Genomic DNA, 21,613 nt, shown 5'->3' with positions numbered 1-21,613 from the left:
AGAAAGAGAAGCAACGAGGTTTTAGAGAGTGAAAATTTGTGAAAAATTTTGCGCAGAGCTGACTTTAGACTTTTTTTTTTTTTTTTTTTTTTTTTTTGCAACGGAGTGATGCTACTTTTTTTTACCCACCAATATATGTTATTGCCATTGTGACAAATTATAGTCACATGAATAAAAGGAAAGTACACTGATCATCAACACCCATGGTTGGTAACCAAAGGAAATGAAAAGAGAGCGTGAGTGGTGATTTGCAATGCACATTAATTCCTTTGATTCATGCGAGTCCAATTGTATGGATCAAATAGCATTCCTCTTTGCGACATCTCTTGTTGGCATGAGATGAGAGCCATAAGATTTTTTGTCCAATTTTTGCTTTTGGTTCTTGTAATTCTTTATAATGGCATATGATTTATATGCAAATAATGTTTGTTGTTCATTCTTGGATTTGAATGTTGCAAAATTAACGGTTGACGAGAAATTATAACTGTTACTCATATACTTAGCCCGTAAATTGTCATCCTATGTTTTACCTATTCGGTAGCACATGCAACGGCTGTAGGTCCTGTTTTTCATGTTATTGAGTAAATGCTATTTTCTGAGGCTGAGTGTTGAACATTTGACTGTACATGCATAGTTTGTGAATAATTTTATTGCATCATGTAGTAACTAACGTAAATAGAGATGGAATCGTTTGGAATTTAAGAACGCAAGGCAGGATTCAAGATATTTCACAAGTAACAGGATTGTTACCCATCAGTAATAGGTTTCTTGGTATTGTACATCTCTGATTTTGTTTGCGTACCTATATCAAAATGTCATTGCTACACCCAGCTAACTATTATAGTCCAACTCCATGGCATCCTTTCTTTCCTGCCTTCATGTTTCTAACTTCTCGCAACTCACCTTTATGTTTGAAAAAGAAAAATTTGGAACACAAACAGTGATGTTAAATCCTTGTTTTGTTAAGATTGGGCACAAATTCATAAATATTCTTTCATGTAAGTTGTTAAATTGAACCTTCAACCATAGATGTGGAGGAGTTTTAGATGATATGAAGCTTCAGTAGGATGAGTGTTGATTCTAGTGAAACAGCTGCTTGGCAAACTTAATGACTTTGTTTCTCTTATAAACAATAAGAGAAATGTTGCTTTTTTCTATTTTCTTCAATGTCATCGTGCTCTTTAACCATGTATAGGATATTGAAACATTTAATCTGATACTGCTGATCAGTCTCTGTGCTATATATATATATATATATATATATATATATATATATATATATTTTTTTTTTTTTTGTCTTTGTATTTAAAACTTCTGTTGAACATCCGATTTTCAGTCGACATCCTTCTATGAAATGGGCCCAGATGTCTGATAAGCTGTTGATCACTGCTGAGCTGCCTGACGCACAGGATGTGAAACTTAAACTGGAGCCTGAAGGAAAATTTTCCTTCTCTGCGACCAGTGGAGTTGATAAGATACCTTATGAAGTTGAGCTTGATCTTTTAGACAAGGTTAATGTGGAGTAAGTTTCTTTCTTATTGCATTTCTGCACTCGGTCTTTCATGTGCATTGTTTAGTTCATATGGAGGGTACCATTATGACTTTACGAGATTTGCAAGAGAGCAAGGCTAATATTGGTTTGAGAAATATCTGCTACCTTGTGAAGAGGGCAGAAAGAAAATGGTGGAGCAGATTGCTGAAACAGAAGGGAAAACCTCCTGTGTTTTTAACTGTTGATTGGGGTAAATGAGTCCAAGAAGAAGAGTAAGTTGCAAAGAGACGTGAGTCTCAACTCAAATTATCATGTATTCTTGAATGATCCTTGGACTAACAACCTTTACCTTTTTTTCCTTTGGTGTTAGTTCGAGCACCGCCTGGTATGGAATTTGATTTTGACTTCTCAGTAAGTAGCGGAATCATCTTGAAGATGTTTTGATGTTTTCACTTCTCTAATAATTCCTGGACACACACTATATTATTGCCACTTGTTTCTCCTTATTTCAGGCTACGAGTGTTCGTGAAGGCTTGGTCAGGGCAGCTGCCAGCTCAAATGATGGTAAGTGCTTATGATTTGCACGTATAGCCATGTTATATCTACTGGACTGGAGTGGAATATTCAATATGTTATTTTAATTTGGATTTATCTAAAGTGCCTTACCACCATTGTAGATGAGGATAGTGATGACAGGGAGACAGAAGAGGATAGTGTGGGAGACGCACACGCACATTCAGCAGAGGAAGAAGCAGCAGCGTATGGTAGTGAAGAACTTGATATCAAGAAAACTTGATCATTTTCATAAGATGTATCCAATACTTCAAAGATGCTCTTATTATCGTAGCAGCCCATATAGATTTTGGCTTTAAATATTGCTAATATTAGGGATTGGTGATTGGTTTTGGCCTTTTGGGATGACCTTATCATTATATGCTCTGCAATTCCAAATTGCATTTGTATTTGCATTCGAAGATTTTTTTGAGATGCCATTTATCATCGGATATGATGAGTTCACCTAATTCTTTTTATCACATAACTTGGTACTCTTTATTTTTCCATTTGTATGGATGGAGATCAATTAGATTTTGGATCAGATTTTGCAGCAAAAGGCGTAGACATGGAAATTCAAAAGCCTTGGTTTGGGGTTTGGTTCTGGTTGAGAGCTTTTAGTTTTGGGCTTCTGATTTTCTTTTTCCATTTTAAATATTTTTATTATTTTTAAGTATAGATATTATTTTTGTTCTTATTTTTTTCAAATATCATGTGCATTGATCATAAAACTTAATATCACGCCACATGATAATGAAGTTTTTAATAATTTGAAAGGAAAGTAAATCAATGTTTAATAGGATTTTTTTTTTTTTTTTGGAGATGATTATAGGATTATATTATTAAATTTGAAAGTATTTAAAAGTAAGATAATACAAGAGATTACAAAAAGACTCCCATAAAAGTTATAAATATATAAATTGATTAAACCTTGTTTTTAAGAAAATATGTATTTATGAATATTAAGATAATTCTTTTTAAATTAAATTTGATGAAAAGCAACAAATTTAAACCTTTCTCAACTTCAAAATTTGGTAAGTTGAGATCTGACGAAATTTAAAGGTTTTTAACCCTCAAAAAACCATAGAAGTACCTTTAACTTTCTTCTCAATCTAATAATTTAATCTTTTCTTACCTTCAAAAACTTCCAAAAGACCCCATCAAATGAAATCTAAGGGCATCTTCAATATAACTGTTGATTACGTTAATTTATTTTCCAAATTTAAAAAATTAAAAAGTTAAAAACAAAAATCTTCTACAATCTGATGTATCAAAAAGGAAAAAAAATACTTTATTTATCACTCTCTATTTTCAGAGAGTCTGATGTGTAAAAAAAAAGAGACATTGTTTATCACACTTTCTATTTTATCCTTTATGCCTTTTCTTTTATTTTCGCTCAAATTTTTTCTTACCCTGAAAGTGATTTCCTCTTCATGTATTAGAGAACCATTTTTAAAATATAACATTTACTAATACACATCGAGTCATATCACCATCCACAATTTCTATTTATTAAAACATATCAGCCACAATTCATGGTTGTATTCAAGATGCTTTAAGCGTCGTGAATAATCTTAATTTTACCAGACACCAAGGAAACCAGTTAAAACTCAGAAAAGTCCAAGTAAACCGATGCAGAACCCCAAATTGAAATTGTTCAAAATCTAACTCAACCCAACCGTATATCCAACAATGTTTCAAATAGAGAAACAGTACATGAAAACTGATCCAAATGATGTCTTGGCAAAAACACAAAAAGGATCAGTCTCCTGTGCAAAAGGAACAAACTCGGTTTACAATGAAACGACAAACTCCGCACAAAGTTTACATGATGATTCAAGTAAAGGTGAAAGAGATGAGAAATCTACATATATCCTCCACAAATCACACTGTAATGCAAGTTATCGAGATAGAACGAATTTATCTTCAGTTACCATCGGCCTTATGATCAGCTGTTCGTTAGTCTCATCACGACTTCAGATGGTGGTCGTAAAGTGCAAACCATCTCTTTAGTCTTCCCAAAATAAACCTGTAATAAGATGGTTCAATTACTGAGGCTCCAAATATGTCAACTTGACATCCTGAAGAACGGGAAAATTTGGGATTTGTATGGTTCATCTTCAAATTGGAATGGGAATGGGAATGGGAAAGGAAATGGATATCTAAGTTCAAAGAATCCTATTGCAGGTTTATTTCTCAACTAAAAAATGCATTGTTTAGATTATGAATTTTGCCAAAAAGTGTACATTATTTCAATAAAATTTAGAGTTATTAAAACATAAAAAAAAAAAAAAAAAAAATCAATGTTCTTGCGAACCAAGCCAATAGAAAAAAATCATACTATAGTCCAAGATTTGCATTCCCTTTCCAGTTCTGGCAGGCCAAACACGGCCTTCAGGCCATGCTCTATGAAGTACTTGACCAATATGCTACAGTGCCAATGACCAGAACTGGTAACTAGTTGGATAACTCACTGTACAGTAATTTCACAAGTTAATGAAGTTAATGGTAGGAGCAACATACCTGATCTAATGAGTTCCTCAGCTTACCCTCCATTTCTTCTATCATCCTTCCCATGTTACAAAGATGACCTTCTGCAGTTGAGAGGTCCATGTTCATCTACAGAAGACAATGGCAAATCAACTGCTGAGTTGAATTAAAAGCAATGTACATGGGCACATGCACATACAAATCCACCTCCATACAAAAGGATAGCTGCAATTACTTGAAATTATAAAAGGACGCATTGCTACTTTACCACAAAGTTGGAATTTACTCAAAATATAGCTTTCTTATGCATTTTAAATCATTTCCCATGAATCATCTATTACATACCATGGGTATTGTGGAGGACACTATAGAACTCGCATATGAGCTGACACTCCTAAGTTCATGAATCATCTATTACATACCATGGGTATTGTGGAGGACACTATAGAACTTGCATATGAGCTGACACTCCTAAGTTCACACAATCAGCGATGCAAACAACTGATTGTAATAGTGCCCATTAAAGTAGGAAGCAATATTCAGTTTTCATGAAGAACAAGACACTTCGTGACCCATCATTTGTAATTGAGAAAATAAACTCCACCTGGAACATGCCAAAGTCTATTGCTTACGAGGAATGAATGGGTAACTTCTATCCATCACCTCAAGCTCATCAAAATTTAATGGGTAAAAAAAGGCAAGACTCAACCATCCAATGGATACAAAGTTCACACACCAGAGGCATAATGAATCCTGTTTATCACAAGGGGAAAAAAAAACAAACCTCTCCCAAAAATCTAACGTCTATTAACCCAACCATCCAAAGGAGTTGTTAGCACTCAATAGCAAAATATGAATTTCCCATTATCAGGAAAAGTGTCATTTCTCAAAAATATTTTCTCCACACAACTTGTTCGGAAAGAGTTTCATCAATTGATCAACACTTGAAAGGAAAACCTCTCTCTTCTAAGCTGAGAGAGGAGAGGAATGAAGTAAGGAGACAAGATATGATAGATAAATTACCTGTCGTCTAAGAGAACCTGAGAGACTGAATGTGCCAGATGACTCATCATCTGTAGTTAAAGACAGCATAATAGTACTTGTCAAACAATAACGAGTTATTCCTTCCTCCTGTTGCCCCACCTAACCAACAAAAAAAAGTTGCAGGCATAGGAGAATAATGAGCAATACGGTTACATATAAAGAAATTTTGGAAAGAACACGAAGGAAGGTGGGGCATCTCATGTATTCTAGCCCCTGCTAGGAGCTTACCTCAATAACATGAATGGCATCCCATGCTCCCTCTTGCAGATAACCCCTTCTGCCATGCCCAGTCTTTGAGCCATCTTAATCCTCAAAGTAGTGGCAATCCGGTCAGAGACATTAAACTTTGTTTTCTGAGTGCTAATTTAGGAAGAAATGCTCACCTTTCTTAATCAAAAAGCATGCCACCAAACCTTCATTATCATCTTCCCACATGTAAACAGATGAGATGCCACCTTCATAATACCTACCAGCTTACTAGTTGATCAGACTGCTAAACCTTTTGGCAGCATTGAATATATAACAGACACAGAAAAAACTTCACTGGGAAAAGTAGGAGCATCCATTTGAAAAACATTTGAGTGAAAAGGAAAGAGCACATATTTTTATTCCAAGATCAAACAATGAAAACTGGCAACAGTCAGAAAAGGCATATATAGGATTTTCCTCTACACTAAATTATTGTGTTAACTACAAAATCGATTGAAAAAGAACAAGTCAAAAGAAGTTCTATAGTTAGAAACTCTTCTATATGAAAATTGCAACTGGAAAAAACAAAAAATTAACTAAAGACGAGGTAAGTAAAGGACCTCACTGGTCACGATAGACGGAAAAGACTTCATTTGCTTCCAATTCCAGTTTCCTCAACGCTATAGATGGATAGAGTGCATCTTCCAGCGGAGGATGATATTTATTTGACCAAGGTGATCTACAAGAAGAAAAGCGAAACTGATCGAAACTTAAGGTTGATTTCAATTCGAGAACACAAATACATACACAAGCATAAGCATGGATCACAAACACACCCCAAAAGAATCAATGCCCTGTGATGCGATACAACTTGAAATTATGGCCCTATAACATGGGAAAACATATGCCATACAAATGACACCAGCAAAACCAGTACCAACTTCACAAGTATACTTAAATATCAGCAAAATAAACTACATACACGCGCGCGCATGGTGTAAACCATAAAGTATATATGTGCAAAAGTTACGGTCATGCAAATTGCAAAGCACTAGTGCGTAATAATTGCTTCTTTTGTTAAAAATCCAACAGTGCTTTCCATGATTTCCAGCAACAGAAGTCCTTGAAGCAGCAAATATTCACAAATCCTATACACACATCTATGAATTCATGAAAGATCATCTCTAAAACGACAACATAATCAGTTAAGGTTACCTCCTCTTAGGCATATTACATTATTAATCTATCCTGGTACAATTATAAGAATGGTAAAGTGCTTACCTGTAAGAGTCAGCATCTCTGTTGTATTCACACAATATGAACTCCTTTCCACTGTCCACATCACATAACACCTGCTTCCAAAAGTTTCATGCCTTAATATATTTGAGATTATACAAACACATTACAAGTACAGAACATAATCTCTGTACTCATTGCAGATTGTGTATATAGTGTTTCTCAATAGAAAACCAAACACCATACTTAAAGCACTATAAATAGTAAAACTAATTCATATCATTGTCTTTTTGAGGTATGGAGAGTCCTAAGTTTGTATCACCAGAACATACTCTCCAAGAACACGAAGTAAATCATTCATTGAAGGAAATAGATAAGAATTCAAATTTATCATTTCTTAGAGTGTCTATAAACTGAAAAGGAGTGAAATTGGAGGTTTCAATCCTCAATATTTCTCAGGAAGACAACTATAGTTTTGAGACTGAATGCAATCTTCCAATTGGACTATTTTTTTTTTTCCATGTTAAGATCCAGTATAAGAAAATGGATCCAATTCTGTACGATTTTTTTCCAAAATCAAGATTTCACAAATGAAAATTCTTTCTGCCAACTTCATTTTACCTTCTTAGTTAAACTGAATTAATAGTTTTCATAAAATTTTTCCTTCTCCAAATTTCTACGCATATTAGCTCTCCTTTCTTCTGAACTTACACGAGCACATTAAAGCAGTTTCAAAATTTTCCACCAAGTCCTATCTTCTTCACATTTTCTCCATTTTCTCAGCAACCAAACAAACATAAATAATGACAAAACCTAAATGAAAAAAGACAAATAGAAAACAATTGAACCAAACATACAGCCTAGGCACCAATTAACAGACCATATCCCCAACAAAAAAAAAATGTAGTTTAAAAATGTAAAAAAAAAAAATACCTGGAGCGGCTGATCGACTTGAGAGAGGAGATCGGAGGAGTGGTGAGGAAGGAGGCTGAGGAGAGCGGAAAGAGCGGTCTCCGTTTGCCTTGGATGGATTCTTCTCAACAATCCCATGGCTGCCTCCATAACTTTCCGTTCGTTTCCTTTCTTTTCCTTTTGCAATAAAAACAAAAGGAGGGATTCAATTTCCTTCCAAAATCAAAAACAAAAAAGGAGATGAAAGAGGCGCGTTGTTTGATCCGAGTTTCCCTCGCGGGAACCGCTACTGCATTAATGAAGCCCCCACCCCCTTCTTCTGTATTTCTAATTTTCCATTTAGTTTATTTTCTGCTGCTTCGCGGTACAGATTGTAATGCTGTGACATAATGATTTGATTTGATTTTTTTTTTTTGTTTTTGGTTTTTCCTTCTTTATTGGTATATTTGTTTTTATTTTTATTTTTATTTTTATTTTTTCTTTTCTGAAAAGGAGGGGAAAAACTAAAATTGTATTTCGGCCTATCTATTATGAGCTACGGAACAAGCTATTTTTATTGTGATTTTTCCTTTCGATTAAAAGAGTTTTTACTAATTTAATGAATTAAGAAAAGAGCTATTCTATTGTATAGTCCGCAGTATTATTTCAATCCATTAAGGTTTTTTTATGAATTTGAAAAAAATTGTAAAAGTAAAATTCTCTTTTGAAATACAACATTAATAAAATAATTTATTTTTCTTAAAAGGCGAAGGAAATTCAAAAATGAAAACTTAATATCATAACAACTAGAGCACAACTTTTTCAAATTTCGAATGATAGACTGTGATCATTGTGACTTGAGTTACAAAAATCTTTTCTATTTGTTTCTTTTTCCACTCCATGTGTTTTTTTGTGGTGGGTCATCATATCATAGTAATAATTTGCATAGCAAGATAATTTGAATAATTTTGAGTGGTCATGAGTTGCGGTGCATGTTACCAATGGGGACCTTTCTAACCTCTCGTTCCTGCTTTTGCCACATCTATGGATACATTGAGAAGTTGATTTGAAGAAACGACAATCAAATGCTCAACCAAAAATAAGTTGTACTTTTGGGTTTGAGTTTTTTCAGGTATTTTATAGTTACTTCATCTAGTTAGAAAAGTTCATCGCTGCTCTCAAAATTTTTTTTTGGTTAAACGCTTTAATTTATAAAATTATTTTATTAAATATCATAATTATTTGTCAATAGAACGTATTTATCGTTTAGCGAATTTCCATTTGCTAAACTTGGGCCCACTTGCAGCCCATACGAGTGGATCATATGATATGACCGTTAAGCCTAAATTGGTATAGTTTCTTTTCATTTTTTCTTTCAAGAAATCTTTGCTTTAAATATGCAAAGTTAGACCCAATTAGGTATAAAATTAGGTGCCACAATGGTGGGACCTAATCGAAATGTCTTACAAAATGATAAGTAGATTTATGCCATGTTATGTAGTTGATTCATTATTATTATTATTTTTTTTTTTGCCATTTTTCATTTTCCTTTTTCAAATGCTCAAGTTAAATTTTAAATTAAAAAAAATTATCAACTTTCTATCTGATCAAATTTTCGACCTCCTGCATTAGTCCTCGTCTTGCAAACATAATTGCAATCGTAATCAGGCACGTTGAGGATGTCAAATAAATTTTTCTGTCCTTGACAGCTTGCAGAGTCAAAATAGTGAACCTGAAGCACCCAAGATCAAATTTTGAAACATGATTTTGACTAATTTAATATTTGAGGCTAGTATAACAGTACACCTTCAACCAGAATCCAAATAAGTAAGACGCTGGTTTGAGGCAGCTAACCATCCTTCACGAATTTTACTTTGTTTGCTCCCCTTTCCAGCAATATGTACTTTGATATAATACTCCGTACATTTTGTTAAATTTGATAGTTTTTTATGACTTTTTTTTTTAGACAATACATTTATCATTTGTTTGTAACGAATGAATTTATGAAATTCATTTATAAATTCAAATTTTTATATTTGGTGTGACAAGAAAAATGAAGAATTCAATTCTACAAATTTAATTTTATAGACTTGAATATAATTAAACCAAATTTCAGTCAAAAAAAAAAAAACCAAATTATACAAAAATAAAGTGGAATTTCCAAATGAATTCTACAAACTTAAACAACCAAAAAATTTATTACAAAACTCTTCATGCTCCTAACCTTCTAAAATTATTATATTAAGAGTATTTTAGTAATGAAAAATTCATTTATAAAATGCATTCTAGATTTTGAATCTATTTATACCAATCAGAATATTAAAAAATTAAAATAACATTAATTATTTTATTCCAACTTTACCTTGGACTTTTCACAAAAATAATGCTCTTCATAAAATTATTTCCCAATCTTAAGCCATTTAAAATTATTTATCAATCTAATGTTCGTCTTGACATAGAGAGAGAGTGTTGCACTAAAACCACCAATTGAGTTGGTGGTTTCAATGCAATAGAAAAAGTAACTCGTACTAACAAGCAGCCAACAAAAAATAGTTATATGAATAAACAATAATTTTTATTTTGTATTGAGACCATCAATCTAATTGGTGGTTTCAATACAAAATGAAAATTTTAAGTTGTCAATTTGCTTTTTCACTAAAACACACAATTCGTTTGGTGGTTTTAGTGCAACTATAGGATGCGACAATTAGTCAGCAAAAAGTACATAGGAAAATAGTGTGTTGTTAAGAGTCCACTAAATTAATTAGTGGTTTTAATAAAAAAATAATTGTCTACTCAAAATATTTTTTCATCAAAACACGCGTATGATCTAGTGGTTTTTGTGGTTGTTGTGGGCTAGAAAATGTCAGATGAGTCTTTTGCTCGGGTACCATCATCATCTCAAAGAAATCATTAAATGAGTGTCTAGCATGAGATGTAAATTCATCACGTGTGCCGAAATACACCACAGAAGTATTGAAAGCAGGTACTGTATATCAAAACGACGTTGCGTCGCCTATTTTGGAAAAAGAAGTATGGGTTTACTAGGTTGCCATCATCGGAGTGTAATGAATGCAACGGCATTTCTAATGCTGCAGATGGCACACTCCATTTAGGTTGTGGTGCAAAAGATAATGTGTTGGCATATTAGCGCGATGGAGGGGTAGGTTGAAGCATAGGATGAGTTTCGGTATGAATTTCTTCATTCATTGCACTGAATAGGCTAAATAATCTTCGACGGAATGATGGATTTCTACATGTTGGTGATGTTGAACTGTGATATATATATATTGGAGGCCATTCACATGTATTAAAAAAATACTATGCAAATAAGAGCAAAATTTATTATTCAATTAGATTAAGAAATTATAAGATAAGATAAAAAGATATTGAATAATTACCACAGCTCTAATTTTTGCACCTTGAAATGAAATCCAACGTCTAGTTCGTTGCACATATCAAATGTATTGCACCAAAACCACCAGATTATATGTTTGTTTTGGTGAAAAAATATTTGAGTGAATAAGTATTTTTTTATTGAAACCACTAATTAATCTGGTGGACCATTAATAAAATACTATTTCGCCATGTACTTTTTGCTTGTAAGTGGTCACTTCCCATAGTTGCACTAAAACCACCAAACGAATTGTGTGTTTTAGTGAAAAGGCAAATTGACAACTTAAAATTTTCATTTTGTATTGAAACCACCAATTAGATTGGTGGTCTCAATACAAAATAAAGATTATTGTTTATTCATATAACTACTTTTTGCTGACTGCTTGTCAATATGAGTTACTTTCTCTGTTGCATTAAAACCACCTACCAACTCATTTGGTGGTTTTAGTGCAACACCCTCACTTTATATCAGGACAAACATTGGATTGGTAAATAGTTTTGAAATGACATTAGATTGGGAATAATTTTATGGAGAACAATATTTTTGTCAAAAGCCCCTTACCTTGTTTGGATATTTACACTGAATTTTAACTCAATCAAACAAGCATTAATTGAGTAATTTAACCCTTACTTTTTTTTTTCTAAAATTAAGATAATTCAATTTTTTTTTTAATTCTTGTAAAAGTTCAAAAACGGTCAAATTTAACTGTGTAGATCCCAATAGGCAAATATCCAGGGTGGGTGAATTGATATTTTAAAAAATTAATCCTTTTTAAGAATATAACAATCACAGCAGAAGCAATAAATATACCAACTTAAATTAGATAATAATAATGCATAAAGCAGTTAAAACATTCAATTTGATTTATCATAAAGATTAGAACAAATAGCAGAATCAATTACTGAATATAGCTCACTGAAATTAGTCTGCAGAGATACTGCAATTCAATAACTAAGTTAAGCAATCTCAAAAGTCAAATAAATTCAGTACAGCACAAACAACAGAGTTGATTCATCAAGCATAAATAGATAATCAAGTGAGTGTGTGAGAATATAATAATCAAGAGATGAAAGAGGAGAAAACAACGCAATCAATTTTATAGTGGTTTGGCTCTTATCATGCCTACATCCACTCCTCAAGAAGCTCTCTTGAGACTCTCCACTATCATACTCTTTTCAAGGGCAAAAGCAAGGGCAAAAGCAAAGTCAAATATAATGACATAGTTCAACACCTAGAACTAACCTTTCTAGTTTTTGGCAAAGAACTAGATAAAAACTTAACCCCGTTAGTTGTTATCAAGAATTAGAAAACTTACAAGACTTGTTCTTACTCAAAGAGAGGTGCTTGATTACTCAAATAACACAAGCTTTATTCTCGCAAGATTTTTTCATTTTTGTTTTTCCTCTACTCTTAACAAAAACCTATAATAGAAAGAGAGTTATGCCCATTTAAGCTTAGGAAAGAGATTTTAAAATATTTTTCAATTCAGTTTTGAAAATCTCTCTCAAAATATGATTCATCTTCTTCTCTTAGAAATAATGCATTTGAAGCATAAAGAAGAAGAATAAGATGAAGGCTTATGATGAGAGTTTTAGAAATTTAAAAGAGTAAACACAAATTTTCTCTCATAAAAATCAATTTTCTCTTCTCTTTTAAAAAATCATGAAAGCAAGAGGAAGAGAGATGAGAGGATTTAAATAATAAAATCCAAGAATAATTTTTCACTCTCATGATAGATCAAGTATTCTGCCATCCTTTTATACCCATAAAAACTATTCTTCCCATTAGAGAGATAAAGTTAACGTCAGAGAGAAAGAGAGGAAGAAATAAAGTGGCGACAAAGTTTTAGCTTGGAAAATGGAAAGATATGGATTGTAGTCCTTTTTATAGAAATTGGATCTTTTCAAATTTAAAAGCCCAAGGAATTTTAAGATCTTATTTTCCCACTAAACCTCTTTAACAAAGAGAAAACATTTTTAAATTATGAAAGATGAGATTTGAAATATATTTTTTCCTCTTAAAATTTCAAGAAATATTATTTTAACAAAAATATCTTCTTTAAGTAGATTATTCAAAAAGGCTAGAAAAATAATTTTGGTTTTAGCTAGAATAGGCATAATTTATCTTTCAATTTCAACAAGATGAACTAAACTCAACTAATTTGGCTAATTTACAAATTGCATTGTCTTCAAGTAGCCCTGTTAATCTTCATTTGGAAAGCCTTGAAACTTTAATTCAATGAGATCTTCTCGATTTAATTTCTGCAAAAGACTTCTAAGAAAAATACTATATAATAAATTATTTCAATTTATTATTATTTTTTATCATCAAAATTAGAGGTTGTAAAAGCCCATGAGCCAACAAACTGTACAAACAAAGAAAGTATATCTTATGATTTTTTCCCATTCTTCTTCCCTCTTCTTAACCAACACGATTTAACAAACATTGAAGTTGAATAGGAATATCAAAATCAAACCAAAGTGCAATTAATATTAGAGAAAATTACTATTTACTCTCTTCAAATTAATATTTTTTTGTGATTATTTTCTATAGTTTTATATTAAATATTGTCTTACAAATTTAATTCACATTTTTTATTTATATAATACATTAAAATAAAAAATAATATATTCATCTTAAAAATTATATATCTATACACATACATTATACATCATAATAAACAAAACAATTATACTCTTAATGTCAAATAATAGCTATCAAAATTTTATCAAATACAAACATCCATTAACTAACCATTGTCGCTATCAGCAACTATCAATACCCGCTATCATTAATTAGCTGGTGTGACAGCTAAACCAAACAGGTCCTTAGTCTCCCATTTATATATTTCGTATGACTAGGAGACTAACAATTCTTTTGGAACAAATGAATCATGATTGTAGAAATCATTTACAAATGAATTTGTTATGTTTGGTATGTTACAATTTAAAATAAAGAATTTAATTGAATTCCACAAAATTATGTTTAGAATAAATTCTTAAATGAAAATTCATTTGTCTTTATTTCTTATAACACCCTTGACATAATAATTTAACAAAAATAAATAACAAACACCAATTATATTTATTATGTACAATATAATAACTTGTCATTTTTTTATTAAAATCTAAATAATAAATTTCATATAAATAAGTATACTAATATTTCATGCTAATTAATTAATTGTATAAGTAGTAACATTCATCATAATAATTATTTTTAATGGATGTAATAATTTTGTTGATTTAAGTAATTAATTTGGAAAAAAAAAAAGAATGTTACTATTGTTTAGTTTTTATAGTTTCATAGTAATAATAACTAACATTATTACTAGACTTGAAAAAAATGTCATTACTGGACTTAAAAAAAAGTTTGGCATTTTCCAAAAAGAAAAGGAAAAAAAATATAAATTAATATCATTATTGGATTAGAAAAAAATAACGTTTGTTATAGTTTGAAAATTTCCAAAAAAAGAAAAAATAAATAGAAAGGAAAAAAAAAAGTAAAAATAGTTGAGCTTATAGTGAAGGTAATTTTGTCAATAAACATTTTATGGGCAATTTTGTAAAATTCATTTACAAAATTCCATCAATTTTAGTAAAATTTGAATTAGGCATACCCAATTCCATAGAATTCAATTCGTAGAATTTAAATCTAAATTTTTTTTTTTTCCATTCCAAACACAAATTTTGGATTCCAAATGAATTCCACAAATCGAACGCCTCTAAATAATAATTTGAATATTAAGCAAAATGGCTCTATTTTATAATCCACTATAAATCTTCATCATTTTTGTTTGTCTTAGAATCAGCAATAAACATTTAATGTTTACAATAGCAACATATTTCATCTCCTTCTCCAACGTCATAAATTAGTGCATAACATAAAGCACAATTACAGAGACACTGTCAGCTAAAACGGATAAAAGAGTTGATTTTACATCTATAAAACAACATTCTTAGCTACATGGCTAGGTAAGGAGTACAAATCACTACTACAGTAGAAATAAACCTGATTGACAAAACGCATGCAACTGAATCTCCATGAATCGAACACTTGAATTCTCTAGTTGACAAGTCCATGAGCCTTTCATCTTCGCATTTCCAGTTTAGCACGACGTTCCCCATAAGATGCTAGCAGAAGTTCAAGCATTAGTGAGTTATGCAGAAACCCTAATATCAGACAGTGGAAGAATTTTCTTGATATGCAAGTCAATTGCCAATATATATTGGAATCATATCTTTCTCTCTCAAAAATAGTAACTAAACTTGTTGGCAACCAGCTAAAATATCGAAACAGTAAAGAGAAATTAATTCATGTGTGACTGTCTGTTTTGAAAGATTACTCCCATTCAGTGCCTGTGACAGATGCAATTGGGTTAGGGTTAAGACTTACGCTCAGTTGGCCTCAACATGAGAGGAATATGAGAGGCTTTCTTTTTGACTGTTCCATTATTGAATGAGCTCCTATCTGCAAAGTCGGAAGTATAGTCTAAGTATCAAATAACTCGGATGCTATAGCTCCAAAAGAGATACTGAAAGAATTATCTTCCGCACCATTTGAGAAAGGCAAACAGCTAAGTAAAGCTTCATGAAAGATGGCAGCTTGGAGTTGGTAAAGTTGACATTCATTCTCCAAGTGAGTACGCAAAGCTTGGCCAGCATCTATTAAAAATGAAGCCAAAAATTAAAAGAACTATTTTGGAATTGGCAACTGAATTTGACAACAAATTTAGCTAGCACGTTGGAAAAAAAGGATTATGAGCTCAAGTGCGTGACTTGTCTCAACATCTAACCACAGATCACAAAATTCTAGTACTAAGCTGTAAATTCAAGAGACATGATTTACTTCATCTCAATTCCTTCCCAGTAATTTTCCCATTGAGATGAAGTCCTACAGCAGAGACTTTAAAGACAGTCATATGACTCAACATTATTGCATGAAATGGCTGCTCTTAAGACTTCAACATTATTGATCCAAAGCCCAAGCCTTTAATCGTTGCACCAAAAATAGCCCCTGATATGCCTAATGTCAACAGTCAGTCATTAAACAGAACAATCATCCATATTGTATCAGTATTCCTGTTTTGCAGAAATACCTTCAGACACTAGGAAATTATGGTCCATATTTTCTCCTGAGTGGGAATAGAAGATTACATGTTAATCCTAATCACAGAACAGCCTAAGACAAAACCAATAGAGTACCAAAGTTAAGCATATTTGGCAAATATTAAAACAATGTTTGCATTAATTTACTTTTCATGTTACTACTACCTGTTGAACATGTAAACCTGAGGTCTTCAAATTCACAGGAATGTAGAACCAGTGGAATTTCTGGAGCCATGGGATATTGGGGTTTCCTTGGTGTCCTATCAGCATCCAACAACAAATCTATTACCTGTGCATTTGGATGCTTAAAATCAGTTCCTTTTATATCACACAATCAATTTGTTCAAGCAGAGGAATAATGTACAATGCAGTCATTCTTTAAACTATCTAAATGATGCACCTCGTGGACCTCTTAAACAAATCTTAATAGTTCTTTTTCCTACATTTCCTAATGTGAAAGAACTCAAACTTCAAGAATCCCTTAAGTTTATCAACAAAAGCAACAAGCATATTTCTAGCTCACCTAGAGGATCATCATGCTTCCTACTGTCTACAAACAAGCAGGGTAAGTTGCATCCAAATGGTCCTCACCTGAAAATTGCCATAAAAGAGCTATCATGTTCGTAAAAACTTCTGTGCATGGCGGGAGAATTGTAAACTATATGGATGGTTCAGAAAACAAGTAAAATGATGCATTTCATGGGATTATTTTTTAGTAATTTTGTTCTTTGCTTTTCTACATGTACTCAAGGTGTCTCAAGCTCATATTTTAGTTATTCATGGACATCTTAACCAAAGAAAATGTAAACTAGAGGCTACATGCTATACATCTGTGTGCAGAATTTGTGTCTAAAGGAGTGAAACTATAAAAAGATTAAATAATTTAGTCACAAGGATAACTAGTACGTACATCAGGGGATTCAAGACCTTGGCCAACCATGAATAGAACAGCAACCATACACCGGACTTGATGCCACAGGAAAGCACTACCTCTGATTTTTATTTCACAAAGTTGATTGCCTTCAAACCTGTAGATGAAATAAACCTGGGTTGCATAAGATTCCATCAAGCAATCTCAGAATCAGATGGTTTTCTTGTGATACGTGGAAATTTGAACTGAATCAAATGAGTCCATCAATTAGTTCATCTCAATATTCTCTTCATCCATCCAACAAACCTATCTATTGTTGATAATAATAGACAGCACCAAGTATTTAATATGAAATCTGAGAAATAATCACATAGTTTACAGTTTGTAAATGTTGTATGCTCCCCATTTGCTCTTGTCTTTATTTTTATTTTTTGCTTAGTTATTCCACCTTTTCTTCTGATTTTTGAATCCAAAGATCTCACAAGCCAATCAATCAATTTATCACTTGATAACAAACCAAAACATTGACGATTGTTACAACCAAGAATGCATTACGCCTACTTAATACGACAACTGCCAATCTCCACTGGACACGATAAACATTTTGAAACAGAAGGCCAATTTGTTTTTATACATGAACATGAAGCCTCATTATCATAACGTATGCCTAGACCAGCTAACTTCAAGGCCCCTGCCCCACCAATGGCAACAAGGAGATAAATGATATTGAGAATGAACAAATTCTGATACCTCATATTGCAAGGTAAAATTTCAAATGAGGTTATATGCCGCCTGTAATTGTGCACATTCGCTGCATCCATCTTACAGAAGTTTCTAAAGTCATGCTCGCCTATAAATTTCTTACTTGCACTCTCCATAGCCTGGTAAAACACATAACAATGAAAGATGTTGCTAAAAAGTGAGAAATGTAGAAACAGATTTGTCAAATGCTATAAACTTCATGGAAAAACAGAGCAGCATACCAAGAGATTCAAATTGTCACCCCAAAAGAAATATTTATACTCCCTGCTCAGACAACTAAACCTGTGGTATAATCAAAACAGATGATTATGATAACACACACAAAGGAGTTAGAAACTTGAAGCTAACAATTTATAGAGCCAGTTTGGAGAACCTTGCATTAAAATCATTTGGAACTGGACACCAGCCTAAAATTCGGATATCGTTTGGAAGGACTCGGTTCAGTACTCTCACATAATCAATTTCTTCTTCTTGAAAAGAAAAAGGATAAATAATAATAAGCATAACATTTATGAGTTAAGTCCAAAAACTTGGATCAATTCAATTCATTTTTCACCTGAGAAAATGCCTCGTCAGCACAAATCATAATCCCAACAAAACTAACTCCAGTACAGTAATCAAGTATTCAAGTTGAGTTAAGCCAAAGTTTATTTACAGTTAAATTGAGCTCAAAACAAGCTTAAGCTTAAAATTGAGCTTAAACAATTTTTATGGATGACTTCACATTTTTCAAGCAGGCTCAAGTTTGTTCATGAGAACAATCTAAGAAACAATAATTTTTTCCATATATGAAACATGAATGCAAAGTGTAGTTTTCAATAACATTGCTACCAAATTAATTATGCTAAAATCCTTTTCAAGTTGTCCCCCCTGACTTTTCAAGCTGAGTATAGAGATGTTCAAGTTTGTTCATTAAAGTAATCAAGACTAATTGTGGATCAAGTTTGGTTAATTGTGGATCCAGTTTGGTTAAGTTCAACACACTCAAATGAACACTTTAGTGGGCACAACTTAAGCTAATCACATGATTATGTCACAAGAAATCCAGTTCTCCTTTCGCCGCATACTACAGGCCAAACGTGCACCCTGTATCAAATTAAAAACTGATATCATTGATCTACACTCTCATATTTCATTCCTTCTACAACATATTTAGAAATTTAAAAAATCAGGTAACACATGAACACATGACAGGATTTCTAAACCACGAAATCAAATTTGCCGCCTCGAAAAGAGGATTTGTTATTACAGGATATGAGTCTATGAGTGAATTTTCATTGAACTATTTGAACATGTAAATTCCATGTTTAACAAATATTACAAATAGCTAATGCTCAAATCCATTTAAAAATTCCCAGAACAGGATAATGTGGCTGACCATTATGTTCTTCTGATTCCCCTGAAAATTTGTCGACTGCACCCACATTTTTGAGTTTGGATCGTAAAAACAAAGCAATCACCTACATTAGACATTTTCCATGCTGTCAATTTTCAAGTTTTTTTCTTTTTAATCCTTCTGGGGCTATGCTCACCGTTTAACTATGTTAACAGAGTAAAATACAAAGAAATTTTTTGTCAAAAAAAAAAAAAAAAAAAAAATCATAGACTAAAAAATAAAAAATTGTGAAGCCACAGAAAGATTTTTTGTCTTTTTCCCTTTTCTAAGTGCAAACAAGTTTTTCAATGGGGCAAACCTACTCCATAATCATGCTTACTTGCCCAACAGCAGAAACTCCTTTATCTGTTCTGCCACATCGTGAGTATTGTATCTCCTTCTTTTCACCAATTAAAAGCCTTGTCCTTTCAAGAGCTTTGAAAATCTCAGACTGTAAGAGATGTCAAATTGTAGAAAAGAAAAACACATGTTATATTTACTCAGTGAAAATTACTTTACAAAACCATCATTTCGCTGATTTTGTTGTCAAAGGAGTATCTGCTAGTCAGCCAAGCATTTGTGAAATAACATAATAAAAGGAAGAAAAAGTAAAAAAGTACCAAAATTCACACCTCAACAGTTGGATCCATTTGTCCCTCTGAAGAAAAACCATAAAACCTGTAATACAGCAAATATCATTACAAATTCTTCATTTTTCTACTGTCCATTGTAAAAAGTGCATGGATTCTTCTAATTTGTAAACACAACTGTATCAAAAAGGTAAGAATTTCATGTAAACATTAAAGCAGATTTAAGAAATAACAAAGAAATACTTATCAAACAAACCCTACACATCTACAGCTTTCAGGATTAAATCTAAGCATGTGGAATATCTTGTTCACATATGAATTTTTCCCACATTTATATATCATATAAATGGTAAGAAAAAGTAAGACCACAGACAGCTGCATATTTAACAAAATGAAATTCAGGTCCACATTAAAGTTTCAATTTATCCTTAACCAGGTGAGAAGAGAGTACAGTTTAAAAGCATATATAAATCGATCAATCTAGGAATGAAGCTAGATGAAGACCTTTGACCAAAATACATGACTTTTAGAGCAACGTATCTTCTCATATGGTGATTTATGGTCCTTGTGTGATAACCTGTACCTATACTTCACAATCCAGAAAACTTGCTCATCAAATGGAATTTGGGAGCAAACATGAATACAGGAGAGTACAAAAAATAAAATTCAATACAGCACATACAGTAACACAAACACTTCCTATATATATTTCTATTTCTACTGCTATTTTTTTCTTATATTTGACTTTTTCTACATGTATAAGTTAGAATAATTGATTCAACCTTAATCCCAATTTAGTTGGGTTAAGTTACATAGATCACCTCCTTCACATGAGTTTACACTGGCAACAAAATTTAGAGTGAAGAAATTTGTAAATTCCATGTCAGATAAAAGATGGACACACAATACAGAGACAGTAAGGCTATTCAAGGTAAAATGAACAAAGTGGCAGAAGTGACCACTGTCAAGATTATAAACGAGTCTAGATACCAATATTTGCAATAATCAATTAGTTCTCTTTTATTGTAATACTTTTTACATATGCAACATTCTTCCACAATGTCATAACAAAATTCAATTCTTTTTTCACCATAAGAGAGTGATACTTCAATTATAGAAAAGAATTAAGATTTAAAAGTAACACAAATTCAAAGAGACAGCAATAGCATCAGAACTAAAAGAAAAAATCAATGATGCAAGGCAAAACGCATTAGAAATTCTAAAGTTTTTGACAACTGGCAAGAATTTTCTGTTCAATGAATGACTTCAATTAGCAAACTCATTTGCTTATTAGCATTTTAAATTCATGATGAAATCATCAATAACCTTAAGGATCTGCCTTAGAAAATGTTTATCATGCTTCCTTAGGACATTAATTTATACTTCACATGGACTTGGGAATTTCAATCCATTATTGACTTCTTGACGCAGGGGAGAATATAGAGCAATTAATTCTCAATAATTAGGCTAGAATAGGATGATTTGGTTGGAACAAAATAGCATATTGGTTTCAAAGAAACCCTTAGAATTAAAATTCTAAATTCATAGATAAAAAACAATACCTAAAACTAATTGTTGTGTCCTATTTATATTAGTTAGGACAAATCCTAATTCTA

General features: G+C 32.1%; 3 protein-coding genes across 7 annotated transcripts; 1 reads left to right on the top strand and 2 right to left on the bottom strand.

Annotated features, from left to right (window-relative positions):
* The first annotated feature begins 1,527 nt into the window (after positions 1-1,527).
* LOC149491688 (uncharacterized) lies at positions 1,528-2,531 on the top strand. Its single transcript, XM_089717122.1, has 4 exons — positions 1,528-1,764; positions 1,863-1,903; positions 2,005-2,056; positions 2,170-2,531. Exons 1-4 carry the CDS (start codon positions 1,747-1,749, stop codon positions 2,362-2,364), a joined length of 306 nt encoding a protein of 101 aa, XP_089573248.1. The 5' UTR covers positions 1,528-1,746; the 3' UTR covers positions 2,365-2,531.
* Positions 2,532-3,691: 1,160 nt separating this feature from the next.
* Positions 3,692-8,242, bottom strand: LOC105643883 (F-actin-capping protein subunit beta). The gene is made up of 8 exons (XM_012229124.4): positions 7,937-8,242; positions 7,049-7,119; positions 6,393-6,506; positions 5,962-6,044; positions 5,807-5,880; positions 5,558-5,677; positions 4,568-4,663; positions 3,692-4,073 (listed from the first exon to the last, which is right to left on the bottom strand). Exons 1-8 carry the CDS (start codon positions 8,063-8,065, stop codon positions 3,993-3,995), a joined length of 768 nt encoding a protein of 255 aa, XP_012084514.1. The 5' UTR covers positions 8,066-8,242; the 3' UTR covers positions 3,692-3,992.
* A 6,792-nt stretch (positions 8,243-15,034) lies between these two features.
* LOC149491687 (uncharacterized) lies at positions 15,035-20,581 on the bottom strand. Of its 5 annotated transcripts, none has more exons than XM_089717124.1 (12): positions 20,502-20,581; positions 20,040-20,085; positions 19,748-19,858; positions 19,411-19,492; positions 18,406-18,502; positions 18,254-18,314; positions 18,021-18,151; positions 17,310-17,427; positions 16,562-16,688; positions 15,848-15,955; positions 15,687-15,761; positions 15,035-15,424 (listed from the first exon to the last, which is right to left on the bottom strand). In XM_089717124.1, exons 1-12 carry the CDS (start codon positions 20,543-20,545, stop codon positions 15,381-15,383), a joined length of 1,044 nt encoding a protein of 347 aa, XP_089573250.1. In that variant the 5' UTR covers positions 20,546-20,581; the 3' UTR covers positions 15,035-15,380. The 5 variants fall into 5 exon arrangements, with proteins under 5 accessions (XP_089573250.1, XP_089573251.1, XP_089573252.1 ...); XM_089717125.1 differs by having other exon boundaries at positions 16,565-16,688; XM_089717126.1 differs by having other exon boundaries at positions 18,406-18,499.
* Between the last annotated feature and the right edge of the window lie 1,032 nt (positions 20,582-21,613).

Source organism: Jatropha curcas, unplaced genomic scaffold (genome assembly GCF_041381405.1).
Source record: "Jatropha curcas cultivar XTBG-Jc1 unplaced genomic scaffold, XTBG_Jcur_1.0 HiC_scaffold_855_pilon, whole genome shotgun sequence".
In the NCBI taxonomy this organism is placed as follows: domain Eukaryota; kingdom Viridiplantae; phylum Streptophyta; class Magnoliopsida; order Malpighiales; family Euphorbiaceae; genus Jatropha; species Jatropha curcas.
Note: the sequence above shows the minus strand (reverse complement) of the source record. Positions and strands in the feature narration are given on the sequence as shown.